Here is a 17375-nt window from a genome sequence, read left to right on the forward strand (position 1 = left end):
ACCCTTTACTCAGTACTTTGTTGAAGCACCTTTGGCAGCGATTACAGCCTCGAGTCTTCATGGGTATGACGCTACAAGCTTGGCACACCTGTATTTGGGGAGTTTCTCCCATTCTTCTCTGCAGATCCTCTCAAGCTCTGTCAGGTTGGATGGGGAGTGTCGCTGCACAGCTATACTTTCAGGTCTCTCCAGAGATGTTTGTTCGGGTTCAAGTCCGGGCTCTGGCTGGGCCACAAAAAGGCATTCAGAGACCTGTCCTGAAGCCACTCCTGCATTGTCTAGGCTGTGTGCTTATGGTCGTTGTCCTGTTGGAAGGTGAACCGTCGCCCCAGTCTGAGGTCCTAAGCGCTCTGGAGCAGGTTTTCATTAAGGAGCTCTCTGTACTTTGCTCCATTCATCTTTCCCTCCCTTGACTAGTCTCACAGTCCCTGCAGCTGAAAAACATCCCCACCGCATGATGCTGCCACCACCATGCTTCACTGTAGGGATGGTGCCAGGTTTCCTCCAGACGTGACGCTTAGCATTCAGGCCAAAGAGTTCAATCTTGGTTTCATCAGACCAGAGAATCTTGTTTCTCATGGTCTGAGTCTTTTCGGTGCCTTTTGGCAAATTCCAAGCATGCGGTCATGTGCCTTTTACTGAGGAGTGGCTTCCGTCTGGCAACTCTACCATAAAGGCCTGATTGGTGGAGTGCTGTAGAGATGGTTGCCCTTCTGGAAGGTTCTCCCATCTCCACAGAGGAACTATGGTGCTCTGTAAGAGTGACCATTGGGTTCTTGGTCACCTCCCTGACCAAGGCCCTTCTCCCCCGATTGCTCAGTTTGGCCGGGCGTCTAGCTCTAGGAAGAGTCTTGGTGGTTCCAAACTTCTTCCATTTAAGAATGATGGAGGCCACTGTGTTCTTGGGGACCTTAAATGCTGCAGAAATGTTTTGGTACCCTTCCCCAGATCTATGCCTTCGACACAATCCTGTCTCGGAGCTCTACGGACAATTCCTTCGACCTCATGGCTTGGTTCTTGCTAAGACATGCACTGTCAACTGTGGGACCTTACATAGACAAGTGTGTGCCTTTACAAATAATGTCCAATCAATTTAAATTTACCACAGGTGACTCTAATCAAGTTGTAAAAACATCTTAAGGATGATCAATGGAAACCGGATGCACCTGAGCACAACTTCGAGTCTCATATCGAATGGTCTGAATACTTATGTAAATAAGGTATTTCGGTTTTCTAAAAAACTGTTTTCGCTTTGCCATTATGGGGTATTGTGTGTAGATTGATGAGGGAAAAACATAATGTAATCAATTTTAGGATAAGGCTGTAACGTAACAAAATGTGGAACAAGTCAAGGGGTCTGAATACTTTCCAAATGCACTGTATATGACCATTTTATAAATGGTATAATTGTGTGATATGATAGCATTTTGCAAACCCGCTCCCCCAGTCGCGCCAAGATTAATGATTTTGACCACTAAAGTCTTGCTTCACTACACACTCCACTGCTTTGATTGGTGTAACGTTAGCTAGAAACCACACCTGTCCAGATAATGAAAAGGCACCGAAAATGTTATTTGCGGTGTGCATGATCATGAGCAAAGTCATTGTAGCCTTTCATTTTACTCCCCCTGTGAAAACCGTGAGCATGGGCTGACTTGGCTTTGCTGTACCATAGCCAGCAAGCAGCCTACCTACCAAAGGTTGCACAGTGTCCATTATAATGTCGAAAAACGCATATCAGTTAGCTTTCAATAGTTATCCATATTACCATCTTATTCTTTCTAACTATTTCTATGGTGGATTCGCAGCCACAATTTATGGAAGACGCCAAAACTTTGGCGATAACAATAGATGGCGAAGTCATCTGAGGAAAAGTTTTCCCTACATCAATGCTTATGACAAATCCAGCTCCAGAACCAGCTATAGAGCCAGCTGGCTAATCTTTTGAATACAGTGTGGTAAAGAAAAAAAAAAGAAAAATAACATAACATTAACTTGCTAGATAGGGTTAGCATGCTAGCTAGCTACACCGACCGCTGTCAGTGCCCCATTTGTTGATGTTTAGCAACTCCACGTGGAAATTCCCACACCTAATTCTTCAATATGTATAAGTAGCCTTCATCATTCTTCGGCGATGGAACCTAAACGTGCACTTCCTCTGTAGGACAGAAAATTATGTTGAAATAGTGTAGGCAGTCTGGGGGGATTTATTTAATGTGATAGAACATTGATTTTGATTGCATCTAATACAACTGTCGCCTCGATTTAGAGCAACGCCTCAGTTGTGTGATTCGCTCAGAATTTGACTTGATTAGTATGTCACTCAGTAAATCCACACCCCCAAAGTTCCAAATAGTCCCACACTTACCAGGCTCTATGCGCTAGCAAGTCAAGCCTGGGGACAAGGTTAGTGTGTGTGTAATCCTTACCACGACCTGGATCCCCCCCTTCTCCACTGGGGCCTTGTCGTAGGTGGCATCACACACTCTCACCAGTGTGTTCACCTCAAACTTCTTCAGCTCCTGAGAGAGAGATCGAGACAGAGAGAGATCGAGACAGAGAGATCGAGACAGAGAGAGATCGAGACAGAGAGATCGAGACAGAGAGATCGAGACAGAGAGAGATCGAGACAGAGAGAGAGAGAGATCGAGAGAGACAGAGAGATCGAGAGAGACCGAGAGAAACCGAGATCGAGAGAGACCGAGATCGAGAGAGACCGAGATCGAGAGAGACCGAGATCGAGAGAGACCGAGATCGAGAGAGACCGAGATTGAGACAGAGAAGGAGAGAGACCGAGATTGAGACAGAGAAGGAGAGAGACCGAGATCGAGAGAGACCGAGATCGAGAGAGACCGAGATCGAGACAGAGAGATCGAGACAGAGAAGGAGAGAGACCGAGAGACCGAGATCGAGAGAGACCGAGAGAGACCGAGATCGAGACAGAGAGATCGAGACAGAGAAGGAGAGAGACCGAGAGAGACCGAGATCGAGAGAGACCGAGAGAGACCGAGATCGAGAGATCGAGAGAGACCGAGAGAGAGAGATCGAGAGAGACCGAGAGAGACCGAGATCGAGAAGGAGAGAGAGAGACCGAGAGAGACCGAGAAGGAGAGAGATCGAGACAGACAGAGAGAGAGAGATCGAGACAGACAGAGAGAGAGAGATCGAGACAGACAGAGAGAGAGAGATCGAGACAGACAGAGAGAGAGAGAGAGATCGAGACAGACAGAGAGAGAGAGATCGAGACAGAAAGAGAGAGATCGAGACAGAAAGAGAGAGATCGAGACAGAAAGAGAGAGATCGAGACAGAAAGAGAGAGATCGAGACAGAAAGAGAGAGATCGAGACAGAAAGAGAGAGATCGAGACAGACAGAGAGAGAGAGAGATCGAGACAGACAGACAGACAGACAGAGATCGAGACAGACAGAGATCGAGACAGAAAGACAGACAGAGATCGAGACAGACAGAGATCGAGACAGACAGACAGACAGAGATCGAGACAGACAGACAGAGATCGAGACAGACAGACAGACAGACAGAGATCGAGACAGACAGAGAGAGATCGAGACAGACAGACAGAGATCGAGACAGACAGACAGACAGAGATCGAGACAGACAGAGATCGAGACAGACAGAGATCGAGACAGACAGAGATCGAGACAGACAGACAGAGATCGAGACAGACAGACAGAGATCGAGACAGACAGACAGAGATCGAGACAGACAGACAGAGATCGAGACAGACAGACAGAGATCGAGACAGACAGACAGAGATCGAGACAGACAGACAGAGATCAGAGACAGACAGACAGAGATCGAGACAGACAGACAGAGATCGAGACAGACAGACAGAGATCGAGACAGACAGAGATCGAGACAGAGAGACAGACAGAGATCGAGACAGAGAGACAGAGATCGAGACAGAGAGACAGAGATCGAGACAGAGAGAGATCGAGACAGAGAGAGATCGAGACAGAGAGAGATCGAGACAGAGAGAGATCGAGACAGAGAGAGATCGAGACAGAGAGAGATCGAGACAGAGAGAGATCGAGACAGAGAGAGATCGAGACAGAGAGAGATCGAGACAGAGAGAGATCGAGACAGAGAGAGATCGAGACAGAGAGAGATCGAGACAGAGAGAGATCGAGACAGAGAGAGATCGAGACAGAGAGAGATCGAGACAGAGACAGAGAGAGATCGAGACAGAGACAGAGAGAGATCGAGACAGAGACAGACAGAGATCGAGACAGACAGACAGAGATCGAGACAGACAGACAGAGATCGAGACAGACAGACAGAGATCGAGACAGACAGACAGAGATCGAGACAGACAGACAGAGATCGAGACAGACAGACAGAGATCGAGACAGACAGACAGAGATAGAGACAGACAGACAGAGATCGAGACAGAGATCGAGACAGAGAGAGATCGAGACAGAGATCGAGACAGAGAGAGATCGAGACAGAGAGAGATCGAGAGAGAGATCGAGACAGAGAGAGATCGAGACAGAGAGATCGAGACAGAGAGAGATCGAGACAGAGAGAGATCGAGACAGAGAGAGATCGAGACAGAGAGAGATCGAGACAGAGACAGAGACAGAGAGAGATCGAGACAGAGACAGAGACAGACAGAGATCGAGACAGAGACAGACAGAGATCGAGATCGAGACAGAGACAGACAGAGATCGAGACAGACAGACAGAGATCGAGACAGACAGACAGAGATCGAGACAGACAGACAGAGATCGAGACAGACAGACAGACAGAGATCGAGACAGACAGACAGAGATCGAGACAGACAGACAGACAGAGATCGAGACAGACAGACAGAGATCGAGACAGACAGACAGACAGACAGAGATCGAGACAGACAGACAGAGATCGAGACAGACAGAGAGAGATCGAGACAGACAGAGAGAGATCGAGACAGACAGAGATCGAGACAGACAGAGATCGAGACAGACAGACAGAGATCGAGACAGACAGACAGAGATCGAGACAGACAGACAGAGATCGAGACAGACAGACAGAGATCGAGACAGACAGACAGAGATCGAGACAGACAGACAGAGATCGAGACAGACAGACAGAGATCGAGACAGACAGACAGAGATCGAGACAGACAGACAGAGATCGAGACAGACAGACAGAGATCGAGACAGACAGACAGAGATCGAGACAGACAGAGATCGAGACAGACAGACAGAGATCGAGACAGAGAGACAGAGATCGAGACAGAGAGACAGAGATCGAGACAGAGAGAGATCGAGACAGAGAGAGATCGAGACAGAGAGAGATCGAGACAGAGAGAGATCGAGACAGAGAGAGATCGAGACAGAGAGAGATCGAGACAGAGAGAGATCGAGACAGAGAGAGATCGAGACAGAGAGAGATCGAGACAGAGAGAGATCGAGACAGACGAGACAGAGAGAGATCGAGACAGAGAGAGATCGAGACAGAGAGAGATCGAGACAGAGACAGAGAGAGATCGAGACAGAGACAGACAGAGATCGAGACAGACAGACAGAGATCGAGACAGACAGACAGAGATCGAGACAGACAGACAGAGATCGAGACAGACAGACAGAGATCGAGACAGACAGACAGAGATCGAGACAGACAGACAGAGATCGAGACAGACAGACAGAGAGGAGACAGACAGACAGAGAGAGAGACAGAGATCGAGACAGAGAGAGATCGAGACAGAGAGAGATCGAGACAGAGAGAGATCGAGACAGAGAGGGAGAGATCGAGACAGAGAGAGATCGAGACAGAGAGAGATCGAGACAGAGAGAGGAGACAGAGAGAGATCGGAGACAGAGACAGAGACAGACAGAGAGAGACAGAGATAGACAGAGAGAGACAGAGATAGAGAGACAGAGAGAGACAGAGAGAGACAGAGAGAGACAGAGAGAGAGACAGATATAGAGAAATAGAGAGACAGAGACAGAGATATAGAGACAGAGAGAGACAGAGATAGAGACAGAGAGAGACAGAGATATAGAGACAGAGAGAGACAGAGAGAGACAGAGAGAGACAGAGAGAGACAGAGAGAGACAGAGAGAGACAGAGAGACAGAGAGAGACAGAGAGACAGAGAGAGACAGAGAGAGACAGAGAGAGACAGAGAGAGACAGAGAGAGACAGAGAGAGACGAGAGAGAGACAGAGAGAGACAGAGAGAGACAGAGAGAGACAGAGAGAGACAGAGAGAGACAGAGAGACAGAGAGAGACAGAGAGAGACAGAGAGACAGAGAGACAGAGAGACAGAGAGACAGAGAGACAGAGAGACAGAGAGACAGAGAGAGACAGAGACAGAGACAGAGAGACAGAGAGACAGAGACAGAGACAGAGACAGAGAGAGAGAGAGAGAGAGAGAGAGAGAGAGAGAGAGAGAGAGAGAGAGAGAGAGAGAGAGAGAGAGAGAGAGAGAGAGAGAGAGAGAGAGAGAGAGAGAGAGAGAGAGAGAGAGAGAGAGAGAGAGAGAGAGAGCGAGACGGTATCAGCAAAGATATCTTGTACTCTAAACTATTTATGTTTAATTGTAGGTTGAACTGAGGGAATTTGTTATAGGCTACTTTGGTGAGGTTATTGATGCATGTACATACAGTCAGATGTATGTGTATGTCACTCCACAGTGAACTTGAGCGTTGAATTGATAAGGTTATACATGCAGACACTACAGGACAACGCACAAGCAACACACATGCCCACACACAACGTGGCGGCCTCACCTCGGTGAACTTGTTGAGCGTGGCGTTGGTGGGGTTGTGTGTGATGAGGAACCTCATGCCCTCGTAGGCAATCTCCACTGCTGCAGGGCGGTTCATGTTGGCGAGACGGCTTTGAAAACAATTACAATAAAATACTTATAATCTCTTACAAAAAGGATGACTACTTTTGGCTCAGATGTCAGCAAGGACTTCTAGTAGGATTCTGTAGGTTAAAAAAATTAATAAATAAAAACACGCCAACGAAGGGAGGTGGAGGAGGAGAGGAATGTGCATGGAAATGCCTGTGGATGTTTTACAAAAAAAGAGGGGTAACAAAAAATATGGATGAAGTAGTCCACAAGACTCCACGGGTGGGGGGATTGAGTTGTTACAAATTTAAATAAAATAAAAATTGGGGAGACTATCCACGAGTCATCCAATCGGACATTCAGATTTTACCCCATTCAGGAGAGCGGTATGTGATTGGCTTCTGGGAGAGAAAGCAGGAAGTAGAAGAGAACTGTGCAGTTTTCTTATTGGCGGCTCAGGGGACAGAGCTGGGCGATCTGGCCAAGGACTACGCGGTATCCCAGGGGATCGTTGGAGGAGACAGGGATTCCCAGTGTGCTGGCTTCAGGGGGGCTTCTGGGTAGCGTAGTCCCGAGGGGGGCGGACGATTCACTTGTCCACGAAGGCGAGGTGCTGTGCCTGGCAGAAGTCTCCACTGACACTCACATACGCCATATATGTATGGCCCAAATCAACACAGAAACACTGCGAGAAAAGAGAGGGGGGAAAGAGAAAAATGTGGTTAGGTAAACTCAAATAGAGAAGGCAACAGTCACCATTTAGCAAGGCGTCATTGAAGTTTTTGAAGAGCAAGGCGGGGCAAAGAAATCTAAAAGTGCCTGTTAGGGAAACTGGTAAACTAATCACAGAAGAAATATGACCAATCATATATTTGGACTATTAAAACCTAAATCAGAGCCATTATCACCTTTGTACTCAAGGTGATATAAACCCCCACATATTTATTATCAGCCACAATCACATGGAAACGCATACAAAAACATGCAAGGACAAATTGTACATAGAAACAGACATGGGCACACACACACACACAAATAAAGACACAGACACCCACAATCTCTTGGCTTCAAAAGAGAGCCTCATAAAGCATGTAATGTCTCGCCGCTAACCGGCTGATCCAGAGCCAACACCTGAAGGGTCTGAACCCAGCCACCACAAAATGGCTGGTAACTACCGCTGTCTAGTCACACACACAACATGACAGAGTCCAAGGGAGAGAGAGGGGGGTGTGGAGTGGAAGAGAGAAAAAGGGAGAAGTAAAACATTCAGTGTCTAAAGCAGCAGTCACAAGGTGAGGATTATGGTTGGCAAGGCTTCACACGAGCCAACTCTTTCACAGTCCCACACTCCCCCTTTCACCTCTCCGAGACTCTCCCTCTGTCGCCCAGTCATTCTCCTTCTCCATTCATCCCACGCTCAATGAGTCTCCTTAGGTCTCCTCTTTACTTCGGTCATTCTCTCCAGATTTCTGTCTTCTCTTTGGGAGAAATGGTTCTCCAATTTTCTTAGTGTCTTGCCTCCTTTCCCCATAGGCCTCTTTCTCTACCTCTCTCCCCATCCTCTTCCTCTACCTCTCTCCCCATCCTCTTTCTCTACCTCTCTCCCCATCCTCTTTCTCTACCTCTCTCCCCATCCTCTTTCTCTACCTCTCTCCCCATCCTCTTTCTCTACCTCTCTCCCCATCCTCTTTCTCTACCTCTCTCTCTACCTCTCTCCCCATCCTCTCTCTCTACCTCTCTCCCCATCCTCTTTCTCTACCTCTCTCCCATCCTCTTTCTCTACCCCTCTCCCCATCCTCTTTCTCTACCTCTCTCCCCATCCTCTTTCTCTACCTCTCTCCCCATCCTCTTTCTCTACCTCTCTCCCCATCCTCTTTCGCTACCTCTCCCCCCATCCTCTTTCTCTACCTCTCCCCCCATCCTCTTTCTCTACCTCTCCCCCCCACCCTCTTTCTCTACCTCTCCCCCCCACCCTCTTTCTCTACCTATCTCATATCTTAGTCTGTCTCAGTCTGTCGTGGCACCGGTACAGAGCAGTCGTCTCGGAACAGGGTAACTCCTTAAAAAGACACACCGACCCTCTATACACTTGACTCACTTTGCCTTGCTCACCTTCTCTGCAGACAGAGGGAGCGAGAGGTGCCTGCCTTGCCCACTTAATCTCTCACTCTGTGCCAATTACTGCCAGGGCTACTCTTCCGAGACTAAAACCAACCTTCTCTCCCCCTTTCTCCTGCCATCTCTCTGCCTTAGCCGGTGACAGAAACAGGGCCAGTCTTCAAAAGAGCCACCGTTCTCCAGTGGGTAAAGATCTCTCCCTGATGCCTTTAATTACCAGCTCCAAACAGCACTAAAAACACTATTGGAGAAAAAAATCAACAATCTAGTTACATATCGGCTTATTATTTTTGACGATATCGTATAATTTTGACAATATCGCAATATAATTTTTGCGCTAGTTGGCTGTACCTGCACCAAAACTCCAGCATTTTTCCTCCATAGCTTGTTCTCCTCCTTTTTAAATAGGGAGCCAATTAGTTTTCTCCACTTTTATTTCCTTTCTCTCGTCCCTCTGCAGCAGACATACGGTGAGCAATATGTTTGGAACATCGAAACACAAAATCAGAGTATTGAATCGCAATACATATAGAATCGTGAGAATCGCAATGTGTATCAGCACCTAAATATTGTGATATCATTTCGTGAGGACCCTGGCAATTCCCAGTCCTACTATACACAATGCATTGCAGTATGGCACCGCCACAAACACATTCATTATGATCTAAAAGGGAAAATGGACCAGACCAGACCAGACAAACGGTGTCAGGTCGAGGAAGAAAGTGGGAATGAAAAAAGAAACTTCAGAGCAGTACGTCATCAGCTTCTAATTTTTCAGTAAAAGACGGATATCATATGGGAGATAGGTTCTCAACAAGGTTTTCAACAGGTGCCACTCAGTGATCTGTCAACAACAGAGGAAGAATCAGAGGAGAGAGATGGCGCTGCGTCCCAAATGGCACCCAAACACCATTTTGTGTACTACTTTTGACCAGGACCAAGTAGTGCACTATAAAGGGAGCCATTTGGGACACAGCCAGAGCGAACGTTTCTCCAGAGAAAGCGTGAGAGAGCAATCAAATACAACAACGTGTGTGGAGAGTGACAGACAAGTGAAGTCAGAGACCAACCCAATGGAGGTAGAAAGACCAGACTACTATAATGACAGGCAACAGGAATGCAATGCTCACACAATATCACACTTAATAGATGTGATGACGCACAATCTTGAGCTTATCAAATTGTACTACAATCAGCCTCAAAACAACGCCTTTAAAATGGAGTCCCACAGCTTGCAGTGCCTCCAAACATGAGTACACAGCAGTTGTGCTGCAAACAGCAGCTAAGTAGAATCCTTCATAGCTAAGTGGTATTAGCATCAATTTCCATTCAGTCAGCATATAGACTTACATATGTCAAGGTCCTTTCTCCCTAATAATAGTCACCTAGCCATGCCTCAATAGTCCCAAGTTAATGTCAATGAATATGGAGGAAAGGAGACAAGGAGAGGAAGCCAATCGTCAGACTATTGAGATGCACCCCAGTTAAAGCCGGTCTCTGAGTGGCACTAGCTAGAGGAACAGCCCTCGGCAAGCACATTGTGGTAAAGCCAGACCAGCCATTCTTCCACAACGCTGCCGGGAACTCATGCAAATCACTCAGCCATATTTGCAAACAACAACTTCTGCAATTGCGCCCAGCTGTCAGCACAGATGGAGAGAAGAGCGCAAACACACCAAATCAGTCTGTAAAGATGGTGTTTGTTACCACACAGGAAATACAACACATAATGTACCTTTATGAACACTGTGCGTATGTGTGAGACAGTGAAACTGACTGCTATCAGGCATAATTGTGTAGCCTAACCATGAGTAGTTGACAAAGATGTAGGCCTAGACAATTATAAAATAACTCAAAATTGGTCAAACTCCTAATTTCAACCAGGAAACTGAACTAGCCAACCTAAAACACAAAAAGAAACACACAGCTAGGCCTACATTCAAGACAAATGCCAACAAGGGGCCTATTTAGGCCTACATTCAGGTCAACCGGGTTAGAAACGCTTTATTATTTTTGTCTAGCCTACAACCTTCATAATTAGGCCACTTATGTCATCATTATTTGGCATTGCCTCACAGCTGCTCCACACAACTCTGCTGTTGAACGAGCGCTAACGAAGAACATGAAACACCACAAGCTGATTATTATCCTGAAGCTCTCCTGCTATGTCACACATACACTAAAGCACCGTTGTTGTGAGTACCAACATGTCCCTTTCTTTTCCAGCTGGACTGAATGTTGTTTAGTACACACTGTGTGTCCACTCTGCACTAAGAAATTGTTCAACTAGCTACATCAAGTATTTTCTTCCACCGGATACTGAGATAGGCTTAGCCTAATATATGAACCTGGGAAAAACATCTACAAAAAGTCACCACCACCACACACCACTAAACTACCCACACGTATTCTGTAGGGCTGGGAATTGCCAGGGACCTCATTTACATTTTAGTCATTTAGCAGACGCTCTTATCCAGAGCGACTTACAGTTAAGTGAGTGCATACATTTTATTTATTTTTTCCACTGGCACCACGTGGGAATCAAACCCACAACCCTGGCGTTGTAAACACCATGCTCTACCAACTGAGCTACATCCCGATACAACATAATCACGACACTTAGGTGCCAATACGAAATATATTGCGATTCTCACGATTCAGGAACAACTGCTCTTTCCATGACAGACTGACCAGGTGAATCCAGCTGAAAGCTATGATCCCTTATTGAGGTCACCTGTTAAATACACTTCAATCAGTGTAGATGGAGACAGGTCAAAGAAGGATTTTTAAGCCTTGAGACATGGATTGTGTATGTGTGCCATTCAGAGGGTGAATGGGCAAGACAAAATATTTAAGTGCTTTTGAACAGGCATGGTACTAGGTTTGTGTGCGTCAAGAACTGCAACGCTGCTGGGTTTTTCACGCACAACATTTTTCCATGTGTATCACGAATGGTCCACCACCTAAAGGACATCCAGCCAACTTGACACAACTGTGGGAAGCATTGGAGTCAACATGGGCCAGCATCCTTGTTGAAAGCTTGACACCGTGTAGAATCCATGCCGACGAATTGAAGGTGTTCTGAGGGCAAAAGGGGGTGCAACGCAATATTAGGAAGGTGTTCCTAATGTTTTGTACATTCAGTGTATATGTAATTGCGATTTGATGTTCCAAACCTATTGCTCACTATATGTCTGCTGCAGAGGGATAAGACAGCTACGAGACAAAAAGTTTTGATCAGTCATGGAAATAAGTGGTGAAAACATGTTGGCTCACTATTTAAACAGAAGACTGATGGAAAATACTGGAATTTTGGCACAGGTACAGCCGACTAGCACTAGCTAACGCCATCTACAGTAGAAAAAATATTATATATAAACTCAGCAAAAAAAGAAACGTCCTCTCACCGTCTCACTGAGTTTATTTTTAGCAAACTTAACATGTGTAAATATTTGTATGAACATAACAAGATTCAACAACTGAGACAAACTGAACAAGTTCCACAGACATGTGACTAACAGAAATTGAATAATGTGTCCCTGAACAAAGGGGGGGGGTCAAAATCAAAAGTAACAGTCAGTATCTGGTGTGGCCACCAGCTGCATTAAGTACTGCAGTACATCTCCTCCTCATGGACTGCACCAGATTTGCCAGTTCTTGCTGTGAGACGTTACCCCACTCTTCCACCAAGGCACCTGCAAGTTCCCAGACATTTCTGGGGGGGGAATGGCCCTAGTCCTCACCCTCCAATCCAACAGGTCCCAGACGTGCTCAATGGGATTGAGATCTGGGCTCATCGCTGGCCATGGCAGAACACTGACATTCCTGTCTTGCGGGAAATCACGCACAGAACGAGCAGTATGGCTGGTGGCATTGTCATGCTGGAGGGTCATGTCAGGATGAGCCTGCAGGAAGGGTACCACGAGGGAGGAGGATATCTTCCCTGTAACGCATAGCGTTGAGATTGCCTGCAATGACAACAACTCAGTCCGATGATGCTGTGACACACCGCCCCAGACCATGACGGACCCTCCACCTCCAAATCGATCCCGCTCCAGAGTACAGGCCTTGGTGTAACGCTCATTCCTTCGACGATTAACGCAAATCCGACCATCACCCCTGGTGAGACAAAACCGCGACTCGTCAGTGAAGAGCACTTTTTGCCAGTCCTGTCTGGTCTGTGGGTTTGTGACCATAGGCGACGTTGTTGCCGGTGATGTCTGGTGAGGACCTGCCTTACAACAGGCCTACAAGCCCTCAGTCCAGCCTCTCTCAGCCTATTGCAGACAGTCTGAGCACTGATGGAGGGATTGTGTGTTCCTGGTGTAACTGGGGCAGTTGTTGTTGCCATCCCGTACCTGTCCCGCAGGTGTGATGTTCGGATGTACCGATCCTGTGCAGGTGTTATTACACGTGGTCTGCCACTGTGAGGACGATCAGCTGTCCGTCCTGTCTCCCTGTAGCGCAGTCTTAGGCATCTCACAGTACGGACATTGCAATTTATTGCCCTGGCCACATCTGCAGTCCTCATGCCTCCTTGCAGCTTGCCTAAAGAACATTCATGCAGATGAGCAGGGACCCTGGGCATCTTTCTTTTGGTGTTTTTCAGAGTCAGTAGAAAGGCCTCTTTAGTGTCCTAAGTTTTCATAATGGTGGCTTAATTGCATACCGTCTGTAAGCTGTTAGTGTCTTAACAACCATTTCACAGGTGCATGTTCATTAATTGTATATGGTTAATTGAACAAGCATGGGAAACAGTGTTTAAACCGTTTACAATGAAGATCTGTGAAGTTATTAGGATTTTTACAAATTATCTTTGAAAGACAGTTTCTTTTTTGCTGATATATATATATATATATATATATATATATATATATATATATATACACACACACACACATACATACATACATACATACATACATACATACATACATACACACACACACACACACACACACACACACATACATACAGTGGTGAGAACAAGTATTTGATACACTGCCGATTTTGCAGGTTTTCCTACTTACAAAGCATGTAGAGGTCTGTAATTTTTATCATAGGTACACTTCAACTGTGAGAGACAGAATCTAAAAAATCCAGAAAATCACATTGTATGATTTTTAAGTAATTAATTTGCATTTGATTGGATGACATAAGTATTTGATCACCTACCAACCAGTAAGAATTCCAGCTCTCACAGACCTGTTAGTTGTTCTTTAAGAAGCCCTCCTGTTCCCCACTCATTACCTGTATTAACTGCACCTGTTTGAACTGCACAAGGCTGGGATGGGATACAGGACAATAGGCAAGCAGCTTGGTGAGAAGGCAACAACTGTTGGCGCAATTATTAGAAAATGGAAGAAGTTCAAGATGACGGTCAATCAACCTCGGTCTGGGGCTCCATGCAAGATCTCACCTTGTGGGGCATCAATGATCATGAGGAAGGTGAGGGATCAGCCCAGAACTACACGGCAGGACCTGGTCAATGATCTGAAGAGAGCTGGGACCACAGTCTCAAAGAAACCCATTAGTAACACTACGCCGTCATGGATTAAATCCTGCAGCGCACGCAAGGTCCCCCTGCTCAAGCCAGCGCATGTCCAGGCCCGTCTGAAGTTTGCCAATGACCATCTGGATGATCCAGAGGAGGAATGGAAGAAGGTCATGTGGTCTGATGAGACAAAAATTGAGGTTTTTGGTCTAAATTCCACTCGCCGTGTTTGGAGGAAGAAGAAGAATGAGTACAACCCCAAGAACACCATCCCAACCGTGAAGCATGGAGGTGGAAACATTCTTTGGGGATGCTTTTCTGCAAAGGGGACAGGACGACTGCACCGTATTGAGGGGAGGATGGATGGGGCCATGTATCGAGAGATCTTCGCCAACAACCTCCTTCCCTTAGTAAGAGCATTGAGATGGGTCGTGGCTGGGTCTTCCAGCATGACAACGACTCGAAACACACAGCCAGGGCAACTAAGGAGTGGCGCCGTAAGAAGCATCTCAAGGTCCTGGAGTGGCCTGGCAAGTCTCCAGACCTGAACCCAATAGAACATCTTTGGAGGGAGCTGAAAGTCTGTATTGCCCAGCGACAGCCCCGAAACCTGAAGGATCTGGAGAAGGTCTGTATGGAGGAGTGGGCCAAAATCCCTGCTGCAGTGTGTGCAAACCTGGTCAAGACCTACAGGAAACGTATGATCTCTGCAATTGCAAACAAAGGTTTCTGTACCAAATATTAAGTTCTGCTTTTCTGATGTATCAAATACTTATGTCATACAATAAAATGCAAATTAACTACTTTAAAATCATATAATGTGATTTTCTGGATTTTTGTTTTAGATTCCTTCTCTCACAGTTGAAGTATACCTATGATAAAAATTACAGACCTCTACATGCTTTGTAAGTAGGAAAACCTGCAAAATCGTCAGTGTATCAAATACTTGTTCTCCCCACTGTACATACACACACTGGCCAAAAGTATGTGGACACCTGCTCGTCAAACATCTCCATATTAATGCCCATGTTTTTGGAATGAGTTGGTCCCCCCTTTGCTGTTTTAACAGCCTACAATCTTATGGGAAGGCTTTCCACTAGATGTTGGAACATTGCTGCGGGGACTTGCTCCTATTAAGCCACAAGAGCATTAGTGAGGTAGGCCAATGATGTTTGGCGATTAGGCCTGGCTTGCAGTCGGCGTTCCAATTCATCCCAAAGGTGTTCGATGGGGTTGAGGTCAGGGCTCTGTGCAGGCCAGTCAAGTTCTTCCACACCAATCTCAAACCATTTCTCTATGGACCTTTCTTTGTGCACGGGGGCAATGTCATGCTGAAACTGGAAAAGGCCTTCCCCTAACTGTTGCCACAAAGTTGGAAGCACAGAATATTCTAGAATGTCATTGTATGCTGTAGCGTTAAGATTTCCCTTCACTGGAACTAAGCAGCCTGGCCCGAACCATGAAATACAGTCCCAGACCATTATTCCTCAAACAAACATTACAGTTTGCACTATGCATTGGGGCAGGTAGCGTTCTCCTGGCATCCGCCAAACACAGATGTGTCCGTCGGACTGCCAGGTGGTGAAGCTTGGCAGAGAATGCATTTCCACTGCTCCAGAGTACAATGGCGACGAGCTTTACATCACTCCAACCGACGCTTGGCATTGCGCATGGTGATCTTAGGCTTGTGTGCGGCTGCTCGGCCATGGAAACCCATTTCATGACGCTCCCGACAAAAGTTATTGTGCTGACGTTGCTTCCAGAGGTAGTTTGGAACTCAGTAGTGAGTGTTGCAACCGAGGACAGACGTTTTTTACGCGCTTAAGCACTCGGCGGTCCCGTTCTGTGAGCTTGTGTAGCCTACCCCTTTGCGGCCCTGCCGTTGTTGCTCCTTGACGTTTCCGCCTCACAATAACAGAACTTACAGTTGACACTCTAGCAGGGCAGAAATTTCATGAACTGACTTGTTGGAAAGGTGGCATCCTATGACGGTGCCACATTGAAAGTCACTGAGCTCTTCAGTAAGGCCCTTCTACTGCCAATGTTTGTCTATGGAGATTGCATGGCTGTGTGCTCAATTTTATACACCTGTCAGCAATGGGTGAAATCGCAGAATCCACTAATTTAAAGGCGTGTCCACATACTTTTGTATAGATATAGTATATAGCATAGATAGATAGATATCAATATTTGTTTTTTCGTTTCTTTCAGAAATCGATACTTGGGAGTCAAATATCGATACAATATTGTCCAAAAATAATATGTTACTGTATCGATTTTTTCCCCCATCACTAGTATAATGAGAAACAGCTAGGCTGCACATTAGCAGTACTGGGGACTACTAGCTGAGACTCAAAGGCCCTGGCTATGTTCCAAATTGCGAGCGAGAGTCCCCTCTTGGTGCCCTGCTTCCCGGCCTGGCCACTGTCATGTTTTCCCCTGATGGGCATGTATAGAACAACATGGTCAGGTGGGGAGCACGAGAGCTGATAGGGAGAGCAGAGTAGACCCACTGGCACCGATCTCCCACACCATGACAGAGGGGGAAGGAGGGAGGGGAGAAGTGGCAGGGGGAACAGAGAAAGGGGGAGGGAGGAGAGAGGGGGAGAAGGAGTAAGAGAAAAAGAAAGAGTGGGAGGGTAGTGGTGTAAAGAGCGTGATAATGAGCCCGAGAATCAGAGAACAAAAGAATCCAACCAGATGATAGCGGGGATGGGAGTGCAGCCAGGGAGACCCGGCCGCCCTACGAACTACATTGCATGACTGTGCCATTCTCAAACCATTAACAGATTTGTCTGTACTCTGCTGTAAAGCTCGGCTCAGGAAAACTAGGTTGGATTTGACAGCAAAGAAGCCGTGTGTGGGTGTGTCAGACAGTGTAGAACAAAAGAGCCTAATTACGAAGTGACTGACTGGTGAAATAATGGGACTAATCTTTATTTGCATGTTAGTAAGGGAAGCA

At 46.6% G+C, this 17375-nt stretch overlaps 1 protein-coding gene across 1 annotated transcript in view; it reads right to left on the bottom strand.

Annotated features, from left to right (window-relative positions):
- Positions 1-17375, bottom strand: part of LOC121586674 (protein tyrosine phosphatase type IVA 2) — a 47154-nt gene that overhangs the window by 10102 nt on the left and 19677 nt on the right. Inside the window, exons 2-4 of the mRNA XM_041903587.2 lie at positions 7172-7486; positions 6734-6842; positions 2430-2522 (exon numbers count right to left, since the gene is read on the bottom strand). Coding sequence (XP_041759521.1) covers positions 2430-2522; positions 6734-6842; positions 7172-7176 — 207 coding nt within the window. The 5' untranslated portion in view covers positions 7177-7486. The remainder of the gene's footprint in view (positions 1-2429; positions 2523-6733; positions 6843-7171; positions 7487-17375) is intronic.

The sequence above is a fragment of the Coregonus clupeaformis genome, chromosome 17, assembly GCF_020615455.1.
Source record: "Coregonus clupeaformis isolate EN_2021a chromosome 17, ASM2061545v1, whole genome shotgun sequence".
NCBI classification, from domain to species: Eukaryota; Metazoa; Chordata; class Actinopteri; order Salmoniformes; family Salmonidae; genus Coregonus; species Coregonus clupeaformis.